This window comes from Nylanderia fulva, unplaced genomic scaffold, assembly GCF_048542155.1.
Source record: "Nylanderia fulva isolate GAGA-0341 unplaced genomic scaffold, ASM4854215v1 Scaffold2, whole genome shotgun sequence".
Classification (NCBI taxonomy): Eukaryota; Metazoa; Arthropoda; class Insecta; order Hymenoptera; family Formicidae; genus Nylanderia; species Nylanderia fulva.
The window spans coordinates 6389129-6414819 of record NW_028190263.1 but is presented as its reverse complement, the minus strand read 5'-3'; the positions used below and the strand labels follow the sequence as shown (position 1 = coordinate 6414819).

The 25691-nt window shown below is 40.0% G+C and overlaps 3 protein-coding genes across 11 annotated transcripts; 2 read left to right on the top strand and 1 right to left on the bottom strand.

Annotated features, from left to right (window-relative positions):
* The first annotated feature begins 12 nt into the window (after positions 1-12).
* On the top strand, positions 13-18087 carry HERC2 (E3 ubiquitin-protein ligase HERC2). 5 transcript variants are annotated; one of them, XM_029318441.2, is made up of 14 exons: positions 13-152; positions 560-711; positions 798-1233; positions 1497-1697; positions 1891-2101; positions 2353-2610; positions 2764-13904; positions 13971-14294; positions 14485-14794; positions 14883-15604; positions 16069-16507; positions 16962-17185; positions 17406-17560; positions 17644-18087. In XM_029318441.2, exons 3-14 carry the CDS (start codon positions 1041-1043, stop codon positions 17875-17877), a joined length of 14412 nt encoding a protein of 4803 aa, XP_029174274.2. In that variant the 5' UTR covers positions 13-152; positions 560-711; positions 798-1040; the 3' UTR covers positions 17878-18087. The 5 variants fall into 5 exon arrangements, with proteins under 5 accessions (XP_029174274.2, XP_029174272.2, XP_029174273.2 ...); XM_029318439.2 differs by having other exon boundaries at positions 13-248; XM_029318440.2 differs by lacking the exon at positions 13-152 and adding an exon at positions 256-446.
* On the bottom strand, positions 14434-25409 carry LOC114942948 (peptidyl-prolyl cis-trans isomerase-like 3). Of its 5 annotated transcripts, none has more exons than XM_085482072.1 (8): positions 25156-25409; positions 25010-25084; positions 24171-24451; positions 23934-24064; positions 23673-23803; positions 21060-21220; positions 20763-20914; positions 19362-20427 (listed from the first exon to the last, which is right to left on the bottom strand). In XM_085482072.1, exons 1-4 carry the CDS (start codon positions 25156-25158, stop codon positions 23938-23940), a joined length of 486 nt encoding a protein of 161 aa, XP_085338198.1. In that variant the 5' UTR covers positions 25159-25409; the 3' UTR covers positions 19362-20427; positions 20763-20914; positions 21060-21220; positions 23673-23803; positions 23934-23937. The 5 variants fall into 5 exon arrangements, with proteins under 5 accessions (XP_085338199.1, XP_085338198.1, XP_085338200.1 ...); XM_085482074.1 differs by having other exon boundaries at positions 19362-20914; positions 25156-25235; positions 25280-25409; XM_085482075.1 differs by having other exon boundaries at positions 19362-20914; positions 25156-25215; positions 25280-25409.
* On the top strand, positions 19097-24063 carry LOC114942946 (sarcosine dehydrogenase, mitochondrial). The gene is made up of 15 exons (XM_029318442.2): positions 19097-19491; positions 19593-19698; positions 19920-20176; positions 20268-20480; positions 20661-20984; positions 21067-21229; positions 21319-21466; positions 21678-21816; positions 21923-22123; positions 22211-22478; positions 22571-22700; positions 22814-23070; positions 23150-23312; positions 23410-23517; positions 23612-24063. Exons 1-15 carry the CDS (start codon positions 19468-19470, stop codon positions 23769-23771), a joined length of 2661 nt encoding a protein of 886 aa, XP_029174275.2. The 5' UTR covers positions 19097-19467; the 3' UTR covers positions 23772-24063.
* Positions 25410-25691: the final 282 nt, after the last annotated feature.

Here is a 25691-nt window from a genome sequence, read left to right as displayed (position 1 = left end):
GAGCCAACCGGTGATATGTTGTGGATGTGTTATATCGTTGCAATCAATACGTGCGTGTCGTGCATACATATGATTTGCACCGATTCGCAACTTTAAACATGAATGAAAATGCGCAGACTGCACATAAAATCGAATGACACATCATTTGACAGGTAGACTCTTTGAAAATTCGCGATGCGGATTTCAAACGCGCGAAACTGACAGGTACACACAGTTTGACAGGTCGACCCATCGCGTCGAGATGTCATGTAAATATACATATATGTTTATGTACTCTGTTATAAGAAATGATTTACAAAACGATGTTTGTACATAACAACGTTGTTCGATTATCGCGTTATCGTGCTAATATCAACAATTAGTAATTAGTGAGAATAAAAAGGTGATCCGGACCTGTCACACCGGAAATTATACGGACTGTAGGACGTGTGTGTGTTGACAGTTGGGTGTGTATGTGCGTGCGTATGTCAAAAAAAATACGCGATACCCCCCGAATGTCAAAATATTCGGATGACTTTTTAACTACAACTGATAGATTGACAGCGATGGATGTTTGTAGATGGTGATGGGAGACTAGAGAACGGGACAGATGGAAAGGACGAGAACTTCGAGAGAAACATTGCAGACTGTGCTGGTTGTTAACCTCCCCTTCTTGGAAAACACATTTCGCGCTGGAAAATATATTTAGCAGTCTCGAAAAGCTCACGCAAAGTACGTCTTTTTTCTATTTCTTTCCTTTTTTCTATTTATTTATTTTTCTTGTTACCAACATCGCCCTAAACTGACTTTAATTTTAGGTATAATTTATTTATCAGTCGTGAGACGTTTTCTATTTATTGATCTGTCAGAGAGACGAATTAATAGCCGTCATGCAGCCGCATCGAGGCAAGAATGGAAGATAATTGTTTTGAAGAAAGCAAACCTATTAGTTTTAATTGCATTTCATGCAATCTCTGCTCCTTTTTTATTTCTGACAAATTGGAGTGTTTATCAGAGAGAGAAACGTCTACATATACTATAAATAATATTATATAGACAAAATGAGTAGCCAATTAAACATAACAGTTAGACCCGAAGTAAGATTGGATGCCAAGTGGTTAAAAACTGATCTACAACGGTTTCTTTATCGCGATGGATTGGCTGAATTGTGGAATGAGATGGTACGAGATGGTGAAATTGTTGGGTCTTTTAGCGATGGGTTAATCAATTCTGCAGGAGTCGTAGCAAAAAAAGGTATGAATATAAGGATAAAGAATTATAAAATCTTTTCATATCTACGTCATCTTTTTATGCTATGTCAAACTTATTTATATATTTAATATGATAAATATAAATATTTATTTATAAAAATTAATGTATAGCTTGTTATTCACAAAAGAAATGGAAATTTAAAAATGTAAATGAAAAAAACAGTTATAATTTTATAATAATTTTAATTGTATGCCAATGAATCCTTTTGAGTGTTTTTAATTAACTTTTTATGCATATTTTTTCAGGTGAAAATGGTCATTATTATTGTGGTATGAGAGTATTATCTTGTCTTTGCTGCGATGGAATTTGTGGTCCACAACATGGGTGTAATTGTACTCCGTGTCAGAAATTGGATGATGAAGAAACTACAAGAACAGCAGCAATGGTTGAAAGGGCTATATCTGCCCGGAGAATAATGGATTCATGGCTTTGGGCTCCGCAACCATGTAAACATATTTTTATATCATATATATTGAGAAAAATCTTAGTCATATTTTATTTGAAAAATTATTATAAGTTTGTTTTCCAAAAGATTTTATAATGGATGCTATGTTTAGATTTTAATTTATATATTATTTTCTATATTCATTTATTATATATTATTTTATATATTAATGTTTTCAAATCTTTTTTTTTTAGCATTAACAGATTTAAAAGGCTGCATTAATTTATCTATAAAGGAGCAACGCAAGTTATGTTGCGAAGTTGCTAATAGTACATTATCAGCGACGCGTTTGAGACAACGGCTAATAGTTGCCAGAAGATATTTCACTGCTTTATCTCGACATAAGCCACAAGAAATCAAGGATACCTTGAATTTACCAAAGTCTATTGGAAAATTACAAAAAACGTAAAGTATAATATTATATTACGTATATATAATTCCACACAATTATATAAGTATATTATTATATTGTGCAAACTCCTATTATATACAGCACAGGCCAAATTTCCTAAGTGATTTCTTTTCTCGTGCACCCAGAGTATTGATATACAATTGTATTTTGATCCTCTTCAGAGTAGGTTATTTTTTATGTTTTGTTTAAAATTAAACATATAAATTATTTCTACAATTGGTTAAAATTGTGTAAATTTTCGCAGGCCAAGACCTAACGAAAAGGCAACCTTAGGATTAGCGCGCGTTGGTTCACGTGCAGCCCTGAATTTCTCGTTCGCGTACTTAAGACGAGCTTGGAGATCCGGGGAAGATATCGAATTTTGTAGCGAATTGTTGACCGAATCATTAGAAGCGTTGCAATCTTTACCCGAGGCGACTCTTTTCAATGAAAATAACGTTTCTCAAGTTTGGTTGGAAGTCGTAGAAAGATCAGCCAAATTTTTGAGACAAGTTGTCACGGGGTATGTGTTCTTTACTAAAATTATATATATATATATATATATATTATTATATATATTATATCTTATTATAAATATTAATTATATAACATATAATAATTATAATATATGATGTATTAATTATATTATTATAGATAACAATTTTTTAAATTTCAGAGAGGTAACTACTGGACGAGCATGGCGACCAGTGCCCCTATCAGATCAACATACGGCTCTTTGCTTATTATTGGAGCTAGTCGTCCAAAGGGCCACTCTTTCTAGTTTATTAGACTCTGTAGTTTTATTGCTTCATCTCAGTGGTAAACACAAGAATCAAGACAATCGAGTCACTCCACCTGGAAGCACGGCGCCGCTCGTCCCTCTGTTACGGCGATTGAATTACATACCAGCGACAAAATCTCGCAGACATCTCGACGGAAACGTTACACCGGGACCATGTGAAGTGTTACTTAAATATCTACGACTGCCGGACGATGATGCCGTGTCTGTCGATTTGAGAAAAGCCGCGGTGATCATTATGTGTAATTTAAGCAGAATGGCCTCTCCTCTCTTACCACCGGTTAATGCCGAGTACGGATTCCCAAGAAGCGGAAATTGCAGACAAACGTTTCAGGAGGTGTTGGCTTGGGGTAGCGTGAAGTTCGGAAATGGCTCCACTCCTTTTTATTGCGACGCAATCGCGGAATTGGGCATAAAACAGTTATGCTGCACCGAGCGAGCGCTGATGATACTGTCATTGAACGGCAATGTTTACAATATGTATCACGGATCCGAGACTCAATATCCACAGAGAGTACATGGTTTCTCCGATAAACCGGTCACGATGATCGCGTCTCATTCGGACGGCAAGCACTATTTAGCATTAACGCAGGACGGTTGCGTGTATTCCTGGGGCAACGGAGACGGAGGTAGACTTGGACACGGCGATACCGTCTCATACGACGAGCCGAAATTGATCGAGGCGCTTTTAGAGAAGAACATCGTGTTCATAGCATGTGGCAGCACATATTCGGCGGCATTGAGCGCCAGCGGTGAATTATACACCTGGGGCAGAGGCAATTATGGAAGATTGGGCCACGGCAATTTCGACGACGTTATGACCCCGACTCTAGTAACAACGTTGAAGGGTCATACGGTTGTGCACGTGGCTTGCGGCAGCGGTGACTCTCAGACCTTATGCGTCACCGCGTCCGGTATAGTCTTCTCTTGGGGTGATGGCGATTACGGAAAGCTCGGTAGAGGAGGAACGGACGGATCCAGGACGCCGAAGATCGTCGATAAGCTGTTGGATATCAACGTGGTGAAAGTGTTTTGCGGTGGACAATTTTCAGCAGCGTTGACCGCCCACGGAGAAGTGTACACTTGGGGAAAAGGAGACACGTATCGTTTGGGCCACGGCAGCGAGGAGCACGTGAGGTATCCCAAAATCATCGAATCGTTGAGAGACAAGAAGATCAAGGACGTATCTGTAGGCGCAACGCATATATTAGTTCTAACGGAGGATCAATTCGTTTACGGATGGGGTAGAAACGATTACGGTCAGATCGACCCCACGTTGGGCCCCGTTATTTCCGAGCCTACGTTATGCCCGACATTATCCTCGAAGACCGTCATTGGTTTGGCATCGGGTCCGACCCAGAGCTTCGCCTGGTGTATGTCAGCGTGGTCGGGTGGAGCTAGCAGAGTGGCCTTTGTCGTCGATATATGTGAGGAGACCTTCCAACTGCTCGACACGCTTTTAGGTAAATCTTGCGAGGGTTTACCAGGAATACGACCGCCTACGCAGGATCGTGAGTGTCTGGCTGTGGCTACGCTGAATTTACTCCGCTTACAATTACATACGATGTTGACGCATAATATCGACAGTAAATCTGTTGGACTGGCTGCTAATAGTCCTTTGTTAAATTCCCTGAAGCAACGCTGTGTTAATCTAGCGAGCGCGACCGGGATATTAGCGACGATACAGGAAGCGGCGCAAGCGGTTCTACAAACAGGTTGGAGCATTCTGCTGCCAACGGCTAACGAGCGAGCGAAGACGCTGTCCAGCTTTCTACCGAATACATCGAACAACGTGGAACAATCAAGTTCGGCAAATATATACATAAACAGTGGACAGCGATTTATGGCCGATTTGCTGGTATCCAGCCTAATGGTGGACGGTGGATTGGAACTAGCATTGAAAGCTGCGATCAAAGCGGAAATAGCGGACATGCCGGACGAGAAAGACTTTCTCGATATAGGCACATCATCGAACGTCATCAAAGTGAGAACCGAAACGAGACAGGGCATGAAAGACGGCTTCAATTCCGTAAAGAATATCACAACCATCTCGTTACTTCAACTTATTCAACAGTTGATCAGAAATGGCACATGCATTACGCAATCCAGATTACAACAAGGTTCGACACAGCAAACGGATCGAAATGAGCATCTACGAAGATTCGACAATTCGCCCAGCTTGAATCTTCTGCTACGTTTTCAACGGTTACTCATCGCTCAAATGTACGAGTGTATCACGCGCAAATCTCGCACGGAAGATTTGCACGATCAGGAGATGATGGGCACGGAGTCCCTGTTGAAGAAGTACATCGCGCAAATCTGCGATCATGCAACTGAAATACTGCCATTGGCGACCGAGATCGGCGGCCGGTCTATCAAAGATTTTATTTCCATTGCTAGCGTCTTGAAAGCTGACATAATCAACGTACTACTTTCCGAGTTGGTGACATGTCTGATACTGTTGCAAGTGGACTGCCCTGTGCTGCTGATCGATATGAATTGGATGGAAGTGATCGCGCCGATTTTAGACGCGCTGGATCATTTCGTCAAGCTGGCGCCGACGATGGAGAAGAACGAGGCGGACGATTTATCCTGGCCGGGAATCATCGCACCGCAACACGGAAACAAGATATCTATTCAGGAAGAACCCACGTTGATTCGCTGGGCAGATCTGGAGAACCATAATCGCGACGGTGGTCTCTGGGTGGTGGTGAACAATAACGTCTATGACGTTCAAGATATTAGAAACGAAGGTTCCTGGTCACCTTACGAAGTACTCCAGAGATACGTTGCCGGACGAGACGAGACTTCGACGCAATGTAGCGTACCTTACAGTCAGCTGTCTCCACCACGAGGCATGATGGATTCCTGCTTCGTTGGTCATTATTGCCACTCGGAGCCTGACGAGAATGCACGAGTCACGATCGAAGTGACCGATGTTTGCTCGTCCCTCTTGGACACGGAGAGAGCTTTAGGATTTTTGCTGGGCCTACACGCTTACCGGATGCGACAGAGCTTGACTCTTCAGTCAGCGGAGGAAGAAGCCGGCGTGTGGCTTACCGCGAATTTCTTGCGCGGTGGCCTGCAAGTTCTGCAACCGCCAAATCCATATGAAGAGGAGAAGGACGAGGCGAGAAGCAACACGTCGACTGCCGCGAATTCGCCCACGGAACCGCCGCTTCCGGTGCATGCGAAGAACGAGCAGCAGAAGGAGAATGACGATCGAACGATCGCGTTTATACACGCACTAGCGGAGGCGCATAAAACCGACGACAGCCACGTTCGGGCATTCTTAGCGATAATCGACAGGTACTCCAAGGCTAATAATCTGTTTTCTCACGCTGAGTTTTGCGGTGACCATCCCGTAGAAGAGATTAGTCGCGTCCTCATGGCTGTGATTGTCAAGCACCTCGGCTTGGGACAGCAAGCGCTTTTATTGGCAGAGCAGGAATTGAAAACCCCTAATAGCGCGAAACTGAGCAATCAATTGGCCGACATGGCTCGGGCGATTTATCAGACCAAGTGGAACTTGATACGGATTAGACAGCAGCAGAACAGAAGTTACAAGGAGGTCTGCGCGCCTGCGCAAGAAAGATGTAGGTTTCTCTTATACGAAGTTCGACCCGCGACGAGTTACGAAGTTAAAGGACTGGAGGATTTGAAACTGCTGCATACCGTCCCTAGGTTTAAGAGGGCCGTTCATACGATTATAACGGATATTCGTAGAAACAAGGATTCGTCTGGCGGAGCCGGTGGGAAGCCGGAGGACATATTAAACGCGTCCATACAAAATGCTAAAACGAAGAACAAATCGACGGATGGGGATACGATGTCTTCTTCCAAGGAAGGTTCGATCATCGTGGCTTCTTCTTCTACAAAATTGGAGGATATATCGGACATCAAGAACAAAATTATGCAAATGACAGAAAAAATTCGACACGGACCGATACGGTGGGCTACCGCTGATTCTAATGGCTTGATGACGAGTATCATCGAGTTCGTCATCAACGACGGCATCGGTGGAGACGTCGAGATCTTGCGTCGTGCTATGTACTGTCAAATGCAACGTGCTCGAATGCGAGAGGAAGGTATCTCGATGATGCGAGAGCTGTTGAAGAGGGATTATTTGATACCATCGGTGAAATATTCTTTGCTCAACGGCTGGCTCGGGTTAACGTATGAAAACAAGTCTCTTAGCGACGGAATCGCACATTGTTTGTACGATATACAGCTGACTACTCCCTATCAAAAATCCAAGGTTATTCTGGCTGAAGCGGAGGTCATTTCATGGGCAGTACAAGCTTTGCGAACTTATGTCATACAGGCGGAGCTGCCGAACAAGCAGAAAGTCAGCGGGAAGAGTAGCTTGAATCAAGGTACTTATACATGGTTGCGAAAATTACCAAGAGCGAGATTCCTACTGACCATCCTTGGTATGTTGACCAATTATCAATGTGCCAACGAAATCGGCTTGTTGGTTAATTCAGGCCTGTTATCAAGTATCTTGACTTTGTTAAGACAAATTGGACCATCCTCAGCAACTTTCTGCGAAGGCGGCGAAGGTCAAGGACAGCAGGGCGGAGACGGTGCCGAGGCACCGAAAGTCAAGCCTGAAATTTCAGCGATTTACGAAGACACCCTTCAGAAGAACAAACCGCCGACCGTACAGCTCAGCGGAATGGAGTTGGCAGCGCTGATGAAGGTGGGCACTAGAGTTGTACGAGGTGCCGATTGGAAATGGGGCGATCAGGATGGTCCACCACCTGGAGTAGGTAGAGTGATCAGCGAACTCGGCGGCGACGGATGGATCAGAGTTCAGTGGGACAACGGCGCGACGAATTCGTATCGCATGGGTAAGGAAGGTAAATACGACCTGAAATTAGCGGATCCGCCGACCCCACCTGATGACGACAGCGACGAAAGTGACAGCGACGCTTCGCTTGACGCGAATAAAACGGAGAACACCGTGGGCTTTCGCGCGGAAGAGCTACATCCAACCACTTGCCTCAAATCAGCGTCGACGACCTTGCTACGAATAATTTTGCTTTCATGCGGCGTGGAGGCGGACAAAATTCCCGTTACATCCATCAAGATTCTCACGTCCACTCTGCATGGTATAATATCGACTGCAAACAGATCCAGCGAGTCAGCCACGCATGTTCAGCTAGCGAGACAGCATCACGAGACTTGGGCTACTTTTAGTCTTTTGAGGGCGATTGCTAAGTCAACGAGATTATGCAGGTCTCTGAGCTCGCAGACCTGGCTTGACCTTTTATTAAGTATCATCATCGATGAGACCAAACCCTGTCTGGAAAAACAAATTATGATCACCAAGTTATTAGCTGCCGTTCTACCCTCGTGGGGAGTGGAAACAGTCTCGAGCGACATGACACAATTCTTGGAAAAGTCCTTCGAGATCTTAGGTCAAGTTGCGCTCACATGTGACATCACTTCCGGTACTGAGCTTCATTCGAACAAGTGTCGTATGTCTTTAACCGCGTCGTACAGTTCTACAGTAGCCGAAGAATTAATATGGTTAATTAGGTACTTGCATTCTCTCCCGGGTTGGAACGAAGCCATAAACAGATTTCTTTCTGCTAAATTGGCTTTGACAGTAGATCTCTGGAATGATAGTCCGTTGTTTCACATACAAATGAACGAGAACGGTGGCGAAAATGGTCTGTGTATTCAACGTACAATCATGGCTACTCTCATTGTCATCGGTGGTTTGGATAACAGAATAAGAATCGGCGGTTTGGTGAATTCCGACGGTGAGATGGGCACGGTCTGCAAGTTTACGAAGCACTCCAAGATCGTCATGCAGTTGTGGAACGGCAACGGGACGCGGAAGATAGTTCCGTTTCACGCAGTGAAGCGAATCAATGATAAATTTCAATTGGACAAAATGCCTTTAACGGAGGCGCTTATATCTATCTGGGCCAATTTATTTTCAGGCGCTACTTGCGGAATGGATAAACGACCCGGCGGTATGCCAGTCATCGCTGGCGTTGTCAATTCCTCGATATTGCGAAGCCAGCAGCAACAACTCGCGGCCTTGAACGCTAGTAAAGCAATGCTTGCTTATCAGTCGAAATTGCGGAAGATCTTGAAGTATCAATGGACCAGTGACATCAATGACGACGAAAGACGTACTTCCATGCTCTTGCAGGAGATGTTGCTGCGCGCTACGAAGCCGCAACCACTGAAACCGGTGTTTAAACGTAAAGAGCTAGAAGAGGCCGCTCTGGCAGTCTCGCAGTATTTGGTCTCTGAACTAAGACACACGCCTATTCAGCGAACCGGCATGACTTCGGATCCTACTACTCCTACATCCGACTGCTCATTGGTCTCCTTAACGTCGAGCCAGAAGAGACACTGTAAAAGCAACGCAATGGCAAGAAGAAGTTCCGTAGCGGCACCTGCGTCCCCTCTGGTAGCTCAGTTAGTGGAAATGGGTTTTCCCAGGAAAAGCGTCGAATTGGCTATCAAAAGTATGAGCGTCGCCGAGCAAGGCAGCGTGACGGCGGAAAACGTGGTGGGCTGGCTGTTGGAAAATCCAGACGCCGCTCTCAGTGATTCGGAAACTTTATCCAGCCTGGATGGATTGACTGACGGTAGCGACGATTCGATCAGCGAGGACCTGGATGATTCTCCGTCGGGACAAGAGGGTGGTGCTGCGGGTGGTACACCATCGACATTCATGAAACGTTCGGACTTTCTGTCGGTTGACGAATACGCTATATACGTACGCGACAATGTCGTTCCAGGTATGTTAGTACGCTGCTGCAAGAGCTACGAGGAAGTAGAATATGGCGATGTCGGCCAAGTGATGAAGATCGATGCGGAAAACTTACACGATCTGAATGCGCAAGTTGCGTGGCAACGCAAAGGTGGAATGTACTGGGTGCGTTTTATTCATATAGAACTGCTCGGCTATCCACCATCTTTACCAGGTCCACCGCCTGCGTTGAAGGTCGGCGATAAAGTTCGAGTCAAGGCATCGGTTACAGAACCAAAGTATAACTGGGGATCTGTAAATCATCATTGTGTCGGAGTGGTCACAGCGATAACTAATAACGGCAAGAACGTATCCGTGGATTTTCCGCAGCAACATGGTTGGACCGGTTGCGTTTCCGAGATGGAGAAGGTACCATCTTGTCATCATTCCGTGATATGTAATTCGTGCTGCTTGTCGCCGATTTCTGGTCCCAGATTCAAGTGCAAGTATTGTGATAATTATAATTTATGCGAGAATTGTTTCTACACCAAGAGATCACACCGACACGGTTTCAATAGGATTGCGGAACCAGGTTCGGCGGCTGTTTATGCAGGAAAACCTGGCAGATACCATAGACAAGATCTATCCGAATCATATCTGATCGACGATTGGTCCAAATGCATCAGAACCTTGAGCGTATCTTCGCGAGAGAACTGGGCAACACGTCTAGTAGATGGATCTGGAAAATATTGGCAAAGTTGCGGGTCGCAAGGAAAGCACTGGATTCGTCTCGAGATGCTGTCCGGAATTCTGATACACTCGTTGAAGATCATCGTCAATCCACAAGATAGTAGCTACATGCCTTCGGTAATAACGGTTAACGTCGGAGACTCTTTCACCAATTTAGTGGAATTAAGAACGATAACCATACGTTATTCGGATACTAGCGTTACGCTTCTTCAAGATCTGAAGGAATATTATCCCTGTGTAGAGATAGCGATTAAGCAATGTAGAAATGGCGGCATAGATTGCAAGATACACGGTTTACGCGTAATTGGTCGCCAGAATATGTTTGAAAATCAGCTGACAACTTCGGTCTCTTTCCTCGCATCCGATTGGGAAGTCTTGCAAGAGCAAGTGGCGGTGCAACGGAGCATCGATGCAACGCCTCCTCAACAATCAGCCGTCTATGTTTGGGGCTTGAACGACAAAGATCAATTAGGAGGTCTGAAGGGATCTAAGATCAAACTACCGATTTACAGCGAAGTCCTATCAAAATTAAAACCTATCCATATAGCCGGAGGAAGCAAAACTCTCTTTATCGTCAGTCAAGAAGGCAAACTGTACGCTTGCGGAGAAGGAACGAACGGCAGATTGGGTTTAGGAGACGACAATAATGTGTGCGAACCAAAGCCCATACCTTTCTTAAGTCAATTCGTCATTAAAAAGGTGGCGGTGCATTCAGGAGGAAAACACGCTCTGGCACTTACTCAAGATGGCAAAGTATTCTCGTGGGGCGAAGGCGAGGATGGCAAACTGGGACACGGAAATAGCATGTCGCTAGATAAACCTAAGCTCATCGAGACGTTAAAATCGAAGAGGATTCGCGACATCGCTTGCGGATCAGGACATTCAGCGGCAATCGCGAGCAACGGCGAACTGTACACCTGGGGTCTAGGCGAATATGGTAGATTAGGTCATGGAGATACCCTGACGCAAACAAGACCGAAGCTGGTGCAAACCTTGGTCGGACATCGAGTAGTCCAAGTGGCCTGCGGTAGCAGGGACGCACAAACGATGGCCTTGACTACTGACGGCTGCGTGTATTCCTGGGGCGACGGTGACTTTGGCAAACTCGGTCGTGGTGGAAGCGATGGCTGTTATACACCCTTAGTGGTAGATCGATTAAACGGTTTAGGTGTTGTACAGGTGGAGTGTGGCGCGCAATTTTCCCTCGCCTTGACGAAATACGGTGAGGTGTGGACGTGGGGGAAGGGAGATTATTTTCGTTTAGGTCATGGTAACGATCATCATGTTCGCAAGCCCACGTTGGTCGAAGGTCTTCGAGGCAAGAAGATTGTTCATGTCGCCGTAGGTGCGTTGCACTGTCTTGCGGTGACCGACTCGGGCCAGGTGTACGCCTGGGGCGATAATGATCACGGACAACAAGGTAATGGTACAACGAGCGTCAACCGAAAACCATCATTGGTACACGAGCTGGAGGATGCAAGAGTGAACAGGGTATCCTGTGGTTCTAGTCATAGCATAGCCTGGGTATTAGTCGATCAGCCAAGTAGCGGAAATCAAGAACCGGTAACGTTTCCAACAGCGAGAGATCCGCTAGGCCAAATGTGTCTAGGTCTGATTAACGCACCTGAGCAAAACGGCGTAATCTCCACGACGAGTAACGTCATCGCCACCAGATCATCCCTCGCCAGTATAATACTTTCGCTAGAGAGCAACGTTGCCAAGCAGCAAGCCTTACAACATGTTATTAACGCTCTTCTAATTATGCAGGCACGGGCAGCGATAGTAACCGCTTTGCAGAGCCATTCAACGCTAAACGGCTGCGCGTCGGCGAAGCACGCACCGATGGCGCCAGTAATGGATGTGATTCCACCATCCGAGGTAACGATGACATCGAGTACCGAGCACACAGTTTATCAGAATGTCGGTGACATTGCGCAAGGCGGAGGTGAAGCTCCAGCAAACGTCGCCGAAGCGGTCAACGTCGTGACGACTAGTCCCAAAATGACTCCCGAGTCGGAGGATTATCCATTAGCCTTGTTAGCCATGTCTATGTCTAGTTCTGCTAGTTTATCTTCGCGCGCTTCAAGGATGTCCACAAGCGCGATGAGTGTTATAGCCGCCACTTTAACATCCAATGCACAAGTAGTGGGCGAGGATGGCGTTACGGCCTCCGGCTTGGACGAGTTTACGTCGGCTTTGACGGAAGATGACGCCAGAGTTCTGGTGGATCTGTTGAAGCTAGCGGTAGCCAACAGAGTTTACTCATCAGCCAAAGAAACAATATCGTTGGTATTAATCGCCCTAGGTAAGATCAATAGTTCGGTCGGCAGTATGTTGCTGGAACTATGCGTAACGGAACTGGAGGACACTGCGGCGAATAGCAACTGTGTTAACAACACGCCGCAACCCGTGGTGCAGGAGACACCGCATCCTTATATAGACGACACCACGTTGACGGGTCATGTGAAAATATCTGGCGCGGAGGCTCTTCGAGTAGAATTCGATCGACAGTGCTCCACGGAGAAGCGACACGACCCGCTCACAATAATGGACGGAAGTGGTAGAGTGGTGGCAGTCAGATCCGGTAGAGAATGGACTGAGTGGGGTCCAGAGATTAAGATCCAAGGGGACGAGCTGAAATGGCGATTCTGCTCGGACGGATCCGTCAATGGCTGGGGCTGGAAATTTACGGTGTATCCCATTCAAGCGAAAACCGCGCCGTACGAGCTCGGATCCGACCGAGCCGTGCTGTCGCAGCCAACTATAGCCTTGGCCGAACATTTACTCATGGACAATAGTCTGATAAATTCTGACAGAAACGTTGCCTCTCGTCTGGCCACCGCCTTGGGTCAATGCAGTCAACTGAGCACTCTGTCCGCGCAGCAGAGGATGTGGGCGTTGAGGAAATTACAGGTAGTTTATACAAACGGACCCGGTATCAGACCTGAAGTCGCGCTCTCATCTCTTCTTGGTTCCCTGCCACAAGCTCTCTTACGGCAGTACGCGTACGAAGATCCTCTGGTCAGAGGTGGCAAGCAGCTGATGCACAGCGACTTCTTCAAGGTTCTCGTGGCGCTCGCGTGCGACCTCGAGTTGGACGGGATGCAGTTCTGTTCCGAGGTGCATAAGTGGTCCTGGTTCCGCAGGTATTGCCTTGCTGCGCGCGTGGCAAAATCACTGGTCGATCGCATCCCTTTACCGAAAGCGTTTTGCCACGAGGTCACGAAGCAGCTGAACGAAATGGCGATGGACGGAGACACCGAGCACACGAAGGATCACGAAAATCACGTTATATTCAAACAGGGACACGACGAGCAGCTGCTACAATGGCTGAATCGTAGACCGGAGGACTGGACGCTTTCATGGGACGGTTCCGGGGCGATTTACGGATGGGGTCACAATCACAGAGGTCAGCTGGGTGGCCTGGAAGGTCCGAAGGTTAAACTACCTGCACCCTGCGAAAGTCTGTCCGCACTCAGACCGATACAGCTGGCTGGTGGCGAACAAACTCTGTTTGCTGTAACTGCCGATGGAAAGGTTTATTCGACAGGTAACGAAGAATTCTTAATATTACTGTGTAACATGTATTAAATTTTAATCTGCTATATTTTTGCAGGTTACGGAGCTGCGGGACGCCTTGGAATAGGAGGAACGGATTCCGTTATGATCCCGACGCTATTGGAATCGATACAGCACGTGTTCATTAAAAAAGTGGCCGTCAGCTCGGGAGGAAAACATTGCCTCGCTCTAAGTTCGGAAGGTCATGTGTATTCCTGGGGCGAGGGCGACGACGGCAAGCTGGGACACGGTAACAAGATGTCCTACGACCGGCCAAAATTGATTGAGGATCTACTCGGCGTGGAAATTTTAGATATAGCTTGTGGTGGTCATCATAGCGCCGCTATCACGAGCGCTGGTTGGCTGTACACCTGGGGAAAAGGTGCAAAGATGAAAAAAAGAATATATAATGTACTTTTTATTTTATTATGTTGTATTACGTATTATGTTGTATTCTGTATATTTTAATTTTTTACATATGTAAGCCATATATAAAACATTAAACATATATGTGAAATTACTAAAAATATATATGTATTACATCATGTTAAAAGGAATAATTGATTGTGCAGGGCGATACGGACGTCTCGGGCACGGAGACAGCGACGATCAATTACGACCGAAGGTGGTCGAAGCTTTACAAGACTACAAAGTGATCGACGTAGCTTGCGGAAGTGGTGATGCGCAAACGCTCTGTGTAACTGACGACGATAACGTGTGGAGTTGGGGCGACGGAGATTACGGGAAGTTAGGTAGAGGCGGCAGCGATGGTTGCAAAGTTCCATTGAAGATAGATTCCTTAGCCGGACTTGGCGTAATTAAAGTCGAATGCGGTAGTCAATTTTCAGTCGCCTTGACGAGATCTGGAGCAGTTTATACCTGGTAATAATAGATATCTATTTTTTTATACAGTATGATCATTATCTTCTTTCCTATTTTGTCATATGTTTAATCTTTTATCTTTGTACAGGGGTAAAGGTGACTATCACCGTTTAGGACACGGCACGGACGATCATGTACGTAGACCGCGCAAAGTAGCCGCGTTGCAGGGGAAGAAGATCATTTCGATAGCCACGGGCTCGTTGCACTGCGTCGCGTGCTCGGACAAGGGAGAAGTCTTCACCTGGGGCGACAATGACGAGGGTCAGCTCGGCGACGGTACCACGAGCGCGCTCCACCGGCCGAGATTGGTGCACGCGTTGCAAGGCAAGAAGATCACGAGAGTCGCTTGCGGTAGCGCGCATACTTTAGCCTGGAGCACTGCGAAAGCCACGCAGAGCAGGATGCCAGCGTCCACGCCCATGGAATACGACCTGGTCAAAGACCTGTCGTACTCCGTACTGCGCAATAGATTAGTATTACTGCACCATTTCGCGGAACTCTTGTGCCCTGCTTTGGCTATGTTTCCGATCACCGGTCATATCGGACTGAGCAAATTGGCTCCTATGCTAGTGTACAGTATAAAGGAAGCTACATTCCGCAAAGTCATTCAAGCCACGATGGTGAGAGATCGTCAGCACGGGCCTGTGATCGAATTGAACAGGATACAAGTGAAGAGGGCCAGAGCTAAAGGCGGTTTGGCTGGACCGGATGGTATCAAGTCTGTTTTCGGTCAAATGGTGTCGAAGATGTCTCTTTTGACGCAGGATGTATTGTTTTTACCTCACAGAGTTTGGAAAGTAAAGTTTGTCGGTATGCATTCTGTTTATATATCAGGTTTTATACAGAGTGTCTGACATAAAGTGTTACACCGAAAATATACAAATAGATCTCGTTATTCGGAGACGATTTTTCCTCAGCAACAATGTCGAGGGAGGCCATCATTTTTTGCATGTTCCCAATTTTTGCCATCATGTATCTTTATAACGAAACCTTAAATTAAAATTTTATTCAAGTAAACTCTACTTGAAATTAATTGGAGAATGTGGTTTTGTTAATATTTTACTTCCACAAGGATTAGTTTGCGAAAAACCTTTTATTTTCAATCGCTTATAACTCAAAAATTATTAAAGCCTTAATATTTTTGCTGAAGAAAAATTGTCTCCAAATAACAAAATCTACTTGTATATTTTCGGTTGTATATGACACCTTATATCAGATATCCTATATACGATAAAATATATGAAATTGCTAATGAATTGTATTATTTAATTTAGGAGAAAGCGTCGACGATTGCGGAGGTGGCTATAGTGAGAGCATAGCAGAGATGTGCGACGAATTGCAAAACGGTTCCTTGCCACTATTTATACCAACACCAAACGGTCGCGAGGACAACGGCACGAACCGAGACTGTTTCTTACTGAACCCTATGGCGGACTCCCAATTGCACATGAACATGTTTCAATTCTTAGGCATCCTGATGGGCATTGCTATACGAACGGGTAGTCCGCTGAGTTTAAATCTAGCCGAGCCAGTTTGGAAGCAACTTGCTGGTATACCTCTGACGCCCGCAGATTTGACGGAAGTTGATAGGGATTACGTTCCTGGCTTACTTTGTATAAGGGACATGGATCCCGATGAAAAAGTCTTTCAGAGTTTAGAAATGCCATTTTCTACTCCCTCCGCTGCAGGACACGATGTGGCACTATCTAACAGGTATTTTTTTTATTATGTTATATATATATATATTTTATATATATATATATATATATATATATATATATAAATATATTTATATTATATATAATTATACAATAATAATATTATAACATATGCGTTGTATTGTGCAAAATTTGCTAGCCTACTTTAAACATTGAAAAAGCAATATAATATATCTTTAAATATAAATATGATAAATTAAGAAAACAGATTTACATATATATTTTACAAAATATGTAAGTTGAATTGTTATTTTGCAAATTATACGTTATATATATTTTAAAATTGCATGCTAATGCAAGATATATTAAATTTATGTTGTTATAATTATTAAACTAAATTATGAAATAATATTTAATGAAAAAATACAATCTAGATTTAATAATATAGTTAAAAGAAGAACATTTTTGTATGATAGATAAAGAATAAACTATTCTTTAAATTTTTTCAGATATCTTAAAATAACACCAGAAAATAGGCATGAGTATGTGAGATTGGCACTAGATTATAGGCTACACGAATTTGATGCTCAAGTAGCAGCTGTGCGAGAAGGATTGTCGAAAGTCGTTCCTGTGCCCCTATTGGCACTATTTAGCGGTTCTGAACTTGAAACGATGGTTTGTGGCAGTCCAGACATACCACTGAATCTATTAAAATCTGTTGCAACATATAAAGGTAAATACTCTATTTCGATATTTTTTATATTGTATCAAAATACTTATGGTACTAACTTTTTATGTAAGAAATGAAAGTGTTAAGCGCTTATAGATAATTTCCAAAATTTAATCCAATTCTCTATAAGATTATAATTGGTTCAAAATTCCTTATATATATGATTCTTTATATATATATAATATCTATTATAGCTTCTAATTTTTAACAATTGTTTTTGCAGGTATTGAAGCAACTGCACCGCTTGTTCAATGGTTTTGGGAAGTTATGGACGAATTCTCCAATCAAGAACGATCGCTTTTCCTTCGTTTTGTTTGGGGCAGGACACGTTTACCGCGCACAATTGCAGATTTTAGAGGCAGAGACTTTGTTTTACAAGTAAAAAAATTGCACTTTATATTCGATATCAAAGTATCACCGTATATATATATCATTCTTTTATCGATTTTCTTTTTTCTTAGGTAATGGACAAGTACAACCCACCGGACCAGTTTCTTCCTGAAAGTTATACCTGCTTTTTCCTTTTGAAAATGCCAAGATATTCGTGCAAAATAGTTCTACGACAAAAACTGAAATATGCAATTCATTTTTGCAAAAGCATCGACACCAACGAATACGCTCGAGTGCAAGCTGCAACTAATTCAGACACTGAAGATACAGATAGTTTAGCGAGCGAAGAGCACACTTCGCTATAAGTCATTCGCTAAATAAAAGTGTTATTTGTGTTTGAAATGGCATTTTGTTGACTTCTTTACAGATGTGTTCACGGATCATCCAAAAAAAATCCTATTTTTCTTACACGACATCACACTGTACTTAATATATGTATCGCTTTTGTAGAATATCTAGTTTAATGTATAGTAGACGATAACAGAACGATAAATAAATCACTAAGAATAAGTTTATTTAGAAATGTCCTTTTTATTCTTAGATATATAATATATTGAATTTACGATTAATTAAATTTTATTTCGATAGTTTACATTGATTTTACGCTTTTATTTATTGAAATTATTAATTATTATTCATTAATAATTTGAGTAATTGTTTTATATATATATATATATATATATATATATATATATATTTCGGAACATTTTAGAATATATTACGTTTTAAGTCCAAACTTACCAAAATATTTTCATATATTTTATGATTTTTAAATATGACTACATGTTATATATTAAAAAATTAATATGTAGCGAGAACAGCCGTCAGTCTTGTTATTTTTAGGATATAATCAAATCACGCTGCAGATAATAAGTATCGCAATGTCATCAGCCTCTTCGTCAGGCATTTATTGAATTATACTTATTGATAAAAAGACATACAAATTGCTATGCGTGTACATATAAATATACATACAGATATATATATATATATATATATATATATATATATATATATATATATATAGTTTAATAGAATTTAAAAATTAAACTATTTTGATATAATATCAAGATCGAAAAAAATATTGTTTAATTTCTTTTATATAATTATAATCTAAAAAATAAGGAAGTACATAAAAAATGATACATAAAAAAAGGTAAAAAGGTTATAAAAAACACCAACAATGATAAACATTTTCCACAGAGTTAGCAACAGAAAAAATTCTATCTTCAATAAATGCGAGTTTATATATAAGGCGAGTAAATATTTAGATATATGTACAAATCTAGAGCGATAATACACAAATAGTTTTATCTAGTAAGAGGAGATAAGACTAATTTTATGACGAAATTACCGTTCCTTTACCTATTATTATTATTATTAACGTGATGAAATAAATATTTTTAATTTACAATAAATACTAAAGCATAAATTTGCGAAATACACACACACACACACACACACACACACGTTAGAAAAAAATAACATCAATAACAGAGATTAAACGTAATCACACAATTTTATAACGCTTAAAGTCCCCTGTCGAGTATTGTCTTTCCTTTCGTATGCAAATACATTGAGTAATGTTTTCTCGCTTTGTGACGTCGTTTGTAATCTTCTTTTTAACTATAAAGAGCTGTACGGAAATCAGTTTTTTTTTATCAAACATGCATTTCACCGCGAACGCAAACTGATATCACGCGCGAAAAAGAAATTGACGTTAAAAAATGTGACGACAAGTTTCTTGATAACATATACACTATAAACAGTATAATTTTGAAGATAAACCACAACAGAGCAACAAGTCATCCTGACTGAGAGAACTACAGTCCAGTTTGTTTCAATATCTTTTGCAGTTGTACACGACAAGCTGATCCCATAATAAAGCATATAAAATGCTTCGTTTAGTGACTAATAAGGTATATATATATTCGATTTTATTGCATCTAATTATGTTATGAAATTAATAATTTTATTTATACTTTTGTAAAAACTTAATATATAAATATTATTTTTTTAGTTATCTAAATGGGGTTTTAAAAATACCCGAGCGTTCACTACGTACAATGGGAAGAATGAGACAAAGAACATTGAAATACCTAATAATGCAGATGTTGTAATAATAGGTAACTAATTATATCATTATAAAAAGGACTAGATTTAAATAAAAACTATCTAGATATTCTACAGTAATGCATTCATTAATTAAAATTAACTGAGGTTTATTCATGATATTGGAATCTAACTCTAGAAAAAAATTTCAGCTGAATAACAGTTAATTTTAATTAACGTTTATAAACACAAGTTTTGTATACAATGTATTTATATACAAGAATTCTTATAATAGGTGGTGGTAGTGCCGGCTGCAATGCGCTTTATCAGTTAGGAAAACGTGGTGTCAATGCTGTACTCTTGGATAAATCTAAGCTTATATCTGGCACAACATGGCACACAGCAGGTCTTGTATGGTGTTTACGCGGCGTAAACGACATGGAAATGGAGCTGTTGAAAACTTCGAGATTGCTTTACGCATCTTTGCAAGAAGAGACAGATGTAAATCCAGGATGGATAAATAATGGTGGACTTCTTATCGCTAACACTTCTGTGAGTCTTATCTTAGCTTTTTCTGGAGCATTTTGATTGATGCCTTGGTCCACAATTTTTCAGAGATTAAATATAGCATTGTATTTCACAGGAGCGAGTGGCCGAGTACGAGAGATTAATTACTGGCTGTAAGAATTTCGATATCGATGCATATCTGATTGATCCGGCCGAAACGAAGAAAATATTTCCTTTGATAAATGAGAAGGCACTTCTGGCTGCGATACATTCTCCAGCAGATGGTACTATAGATCCTGCTATGTTAATAAATGCATTAACAAAGTCAGCAAAGGCAAACGGTTGCAAGGTAATTTTCATTTTCCTCTTTCATATCAATCAGTCTACACGAATATTACTAATTTGAATATTTGTATATGTAAAGAATAGTAATTTTCACAAAATGACAGAAGCTAAAGTTGAAGTTTTGCTTTGATTACAAATTAAATATAATACAATTAAAAACTAATCTAATTGAGTAAAATTCTAGATTATCGAGGATTGTCCAGTGACTAAAATTCTCACAGAGAATAATGATGGTCATAAGATCGTTCGTGGAGTAGAAACACCTTACGGTATTATAAAAACTAACGTCGTATTAAACGCTGCTGGAGCATGGTCCGGGAAGATAGCGCAAATGGTAGGACTGGATATTCCGTTGATACCGATGAAACATGCATACATCGTCACTGAGTCAATGGATGTACAAGGATTGCCAAACATCCGAGATAACGATCGTGATACCTATTTTCGGGTACAGGGTGGAAATTTAAGCTGCGGTGGTTATGAATCAAACCCTATTATGTTGAAATGTGTAAGTTGTACGTCTATATTATAAAAAAAATTTGCCATACATATATAAGTTCCCTTAATTAATTCTCAAACTTACTTAAAAGGCACCAGAAGACTTCTCCTTTAGTTTGTACGAGCTGAATTGGGATGTATTCAACGCACATGTAGAAGCGATGAACGAATTAATACCTGCTCTGGCAACCACTGGAGTAAAAACAACAGTGTGCGGTCCAGAAAGTTTCACTCCTGACCATAGACCTATAATGGGTAAAATTGAATCATTAATTACAATCTATGTTTATGTTCATTAACATTAAGCTAATATTAAGTCTAAAATATAACAATGTCTCCAAAAGGTGAAGACCCACGCTGCACAGGTTTTTATTACTCCTGTGGATATAACAGCGCTGGGATGATGTATGGAGGTGGTTGCGGAGAACAAATAGCATTATGGATAGTTAATGGACGACCAGACAAATACATGTTTGAGCGCGATATTAGACGGTAAAGATTCATTTTTGAATTAGAGATATTAAATTTTTAAATATGAAATATAATTTAACATTATAAAATTACTTAATGACTTAACTTTCAAATATACTAATAATTCTTCTTTTATATATAGATATGTAAAACATAATGTATATCAGCAATATAATTATATAATATCATTCTATTCATATTTATTAAATTAATGTTTTCTCCCTCTTTTTAGATTTATACCAGAACAAAGGAAAAACTTAAATTGGATAAACGATCGAAGTCATGAAGCTTATGCAAGAAATTCTGAGATTTTTTTCACACATGATGAATATTTAGCTGGCAGAAATTTAAAGACAGATCCTTTCCATAATGTATGTTATCTTTGCAAATATTCAAATTTTGTCAACATTTTTCAATTATTTTTTATTTTTATTTCTTTTATTTATCAATAAAGTGTTATTTTATTTATCTTTATAGTTACTCATTAATGAAGGTGCCGTCATGGAAGAACGGCAAGGATGGGAACGCCCAGGATGGTTCTTGCTAAATAATAAAACAGCTGCAACTTTGCCTTACGATTATGGTGGTTATTATGATAAACCAAAAAATACGAATGATATATACGCCGATATAATAAAAACGGAACGTACATTTGACTCTCCACCACATGACGATATTGTAAGTTTTTTTAAAATTGAGACAGGATCCAAAAAATAATTTTCAGTAAAAATAAATCTATAATTTTTTCTTTTATATATCTATTAGATACGGGAAGAAGCGCTTTCATGCAGAAATAATGTTGCGTTATTTAACATGTCGAGTTTCGGGAAATTTTACATATGCGGTCCAGACTCGAAAAAGGCGGTGGATTATATATTTACATCTCAAGTAGATCGAGAGATCAACAAGACTGTTTATACTTGTATGCTAAATAAAAACGGAGGTGTAGAAGGCGATTGCATGATTACTGGTCTAGAATCCGGCTTGGGTGGTGTAGTTGATCCCATATTTAAAGGAAAAGCATTTTATCTCGGTACGACTTTAAATTGTTGCATCTTATCATGCTTCTATATCATATTTCATCTAGCAACTCTGCATTATTAATTCCTTTATTTCTGATTTTAGTTACTGGAGGCACGTCATCATATCATATTTGGGCACATATTAGCAAAATAGTAAGAGAAAAAGAGTTCAGTGTATCTGTACATAATGTCACAGAACAGATAGGAATTTTATCAGTTCAAGGTCCTAATAGGTATGTATTCAAATAAAATACGAATACAAATATATATAAAAATCATGACAAAAATGTATGACATCATATATCTCATATTGTTCATTTAACATATTTTTTATTCTTTATTATAGTCGTCAAGTTCTTGAAATGTTAGTCGAAGAAGATTTCTCAAACAAATCATTTCCATATTGCACTTCAAAACTGGTACGAATAAATGGTGAACTGGTGCATATGTTTAGACTTAGTTTTGTGGGTGAACTTGGCTATGAATTACATATTCCAAGAAGTTCGTGTGAAAAAGTATACAAAGCTTTAATTAAATGTGGTAAAGAATATGATATGAAATTAGCTGGTTACAGAGCACTCCACAGTTTAAGTTGTGAAAAAGGTAAGGCAGCAGTTCAATATTATTATATCATTTAATCTATGTGCTAATCGTGTCAGAATTGTGCTAATTTGTCGATCAGGAACTCGTCTTTGGGGAACAGACTTAAGATCAGATGACAATCCAATAGAAGCAGGTTTAGAAACTCTCTGCCGCAGTAATGGCAAATACTTAGGTAAAACAGCTATTGAACGATATCGTAAAAATGGAATAAAAAAAAGACTAGTGCATTTACACATAAATGAGTAAGTATATATTGCTTTGCTATATATTTTTTCCAATATTTTGATTTATCAATATTTCAATAAATCATTTATATATCAACATTCGTTTAATTTTTAGTGATGTACCATTATGGGGTCTGGAAACTGTTTATAGAAATGATCAATTAGTTGGTTATCTAAGAAGAGCTGAATGTGGATATACTTTTAAAAGCAGTATTGGACAGGCGTAAGTAAATTGAATAGATAATAAAAAAATTGATAAAATATTAAAGATAAATATATATATGTAAATATTTTATATGTTTACTTTCTTTATTCAGATACATCACACCACCAAATGGACAAAATATTACAAAAGAATTTTTAGAAACAGGTACTTACCAGATTGAAGTAAGGAAAAAAAGATATCCTGCAAGAATGTATCTTCAAAGTCCATTTGATCCACGTAACAAGAGAATATTAGGTGTATATACAATGTAAAAATACTTGGTATTATTTTTATAAGCTTAAATCTGTAAAAAGGATATATATTTTTTCATTATTAAACTTAATATTTTGCAAATAAAAAAATTATATTGATTTAAGGAATTAGTATAAATTACTTATGACATAATAAATAATAAAAATCATTCAATCACTCACAAGTTTATCCTGCTAATGGGTTAGCATGTATAGTTACATTATTTATCCTCATTTCTGCGAGTGGTTTATAATTCTTAGGATTTACTGGTAATTTTTCCAATTGTTCCAAAGTTTCCAAACCATCAATCACTCTGTAATAAATAAAAACCCGATTAAAAAAATTACAATTTACTTGCTATTACTGTAATTACATTTACTTGCTATCAAATAAAAAATAAATGCAAGAAATAAACTCACTTTCCAAAAAGAGTATATTTTAAGTCCAAATGTGACTGCGGCGCATATGTTATGAAAAATTGACTCCCATTTGTATTAGGACCATTGTTAGCCATAGACACAAGACCTCTTGTGTTGTGCTTTAATTCCTCTTTGAATTCATCTTCAAATTTACGGTTCCATATAGAGGTTCCACCTTTACCCGTATTTGTGGGATCTCCAGTTTGGACAATAAAGCCTTTTATGTTCCGATGGAACATACAATTGTCGTAATATCCACTAGCACAAAGAGCAAGAAAATTCTGTAAGAAAAAAAAGGAAAACATTTATATAGTGTCCCATAGAAAAATGCTGAGATTAATCAGCTGTCATTTTTTAATGCATGCAGTTATTGAGAAAACAAAATTGTGTTGAAAAGAGGGAAGCCTACAGTTTTTAATGGATATAAATAAAATGTTTGTATGCATTTATTTTACTAATAAAAAGTAATGAAAAAAATGCTAATAATAACAAATTCACATAAACTAATGATAAATATTTTCAACAGTGCCAGATTTAATAGCAGCTATTAAAAGGATAGTCAATAACATTAAAAATGACGTGTTAGAACAAGTTTTTACAAGTTTTCAAAAAAGAATACAATTTTGTATAAATTCAAATGGTGCGCACTTTAAAAATATTTATTATTAGATTATATATGTAATTATTAGCACTTTTTCATTACTTTTTATCAATAAAATGAACTGGTATACAAATATTTTAGCATTTTCCTATGAGATATCCTATACAAAGTCAAGGGATGAATGTTATAGGTTATATATATGATTGTAACATTATTAACATATGTAGTAGAAATATACCTCGCACGTTTTCGGGCACATCTCGCAAAATAATTCTATCTTTATGTCACCAACATCTGTATGCAATGTGACACTCTGAAAAAAACGTGACATTTTTATTACTGAAACTAATACACAAAAATATTGCACGAATAATTTAAACGTACCATTTTCGGTGTCCTCACAATATAAATTAATCGCCGTAGAAAATCCAAAATAAATCTCAACTGCAATAAAAAAACCTTATCTGACAGAGAAGGTAAACGACTCTTCGACAATTTATCGCTATACCTGCAAACCAAAACAATAGATCGTCGGCGCCGCGGGCAGCCTTGAAGAAAACGACGGAAAAGGAGAAAGTGTAGAAAGTGCAAAGTGCAACCGACAGATTTATGAACGGAGTTCAAATCAGCGTCTGGAATAAAACTCGACAAGAGATTTCCACAATTTATACATATTTAAAAAAAAAAAAGAAATATCTATACTAAAAAAAAAAAAAAGTTTTTTTTTCGCGTAAAAAAAATAAATAAAATTGATCTCGCTAAAAGAATCCGAAGTTGACTATATTTTGACTTCGCTGGTGCGCGGAAGGAATTTCTAGCGACAGGCAGCGCCGCCAAGCGGCCGCGCGTGCGCACTATCGCGCTCCTCTGCCGTCCGTTTAGTTTCCTCTCTTCTAATCGCGCGCGCGCAGCAGCGGATG

Bases quoted from the DNA above. Each gene is read 5' to 3' on its own strand.
- HERC2 (XM_029318441.2), top strand. From the start codon at position 1,041: ATGAGTAGCCAATTAAACATAACAGTTAGACCCGAAGTAAGATTGGAT. The intron at 13,905-13,970 runs GTAACGAAGAAT...ATATTTTTGCAG, and splicing joins TGGAAAGGTTTATTCGACAG to GTTACGGAGCTGCGGGACGC. The intron at 17,561-17,643 runs GTAAAAAAATTG...CTTTTTTCTTAG, and splicing joins GCAGAGACTTTGTTTTACAA to GTAATGGACAAGTACAACCC.
- LOC114942946 (XM_029318442.2), top strand. From the start codon at position 19,468: ATGCTTCGTTTAGTGACTAATAAG. The intron at 22,124-22,210 runs GTAAGTTTTTTT...TATATCTATTAG, and splicing joins CTCCACCACATGACGATATT to ATACGGGAAGAAGCGCTTTC. The intron at 22,701-22,813 runs GTATGTATTCAA...TCTTTATTATAG, and splicing joins TCAGTTCAAGGTCCTAATAG to TCGTCAAGTTCTTGAAATGT.
- LOC114942948 (XM_085482073.1), bottom strand. The intron at 24,452-25,009 runs GTATATTTCTAC...TTTTTCTTACAG, and splicing joins TGTGCCCGAAAACGTGCGAG to AATTTTCTTGCTCTTTGTGC. The intron at 24,065-24,170 runs GTGAGTTTATTT...TATTTATTACAG, and splicing joins AAATATACTCTTTTTGGAAA to AGTGATTGATGGTTTGGAAA.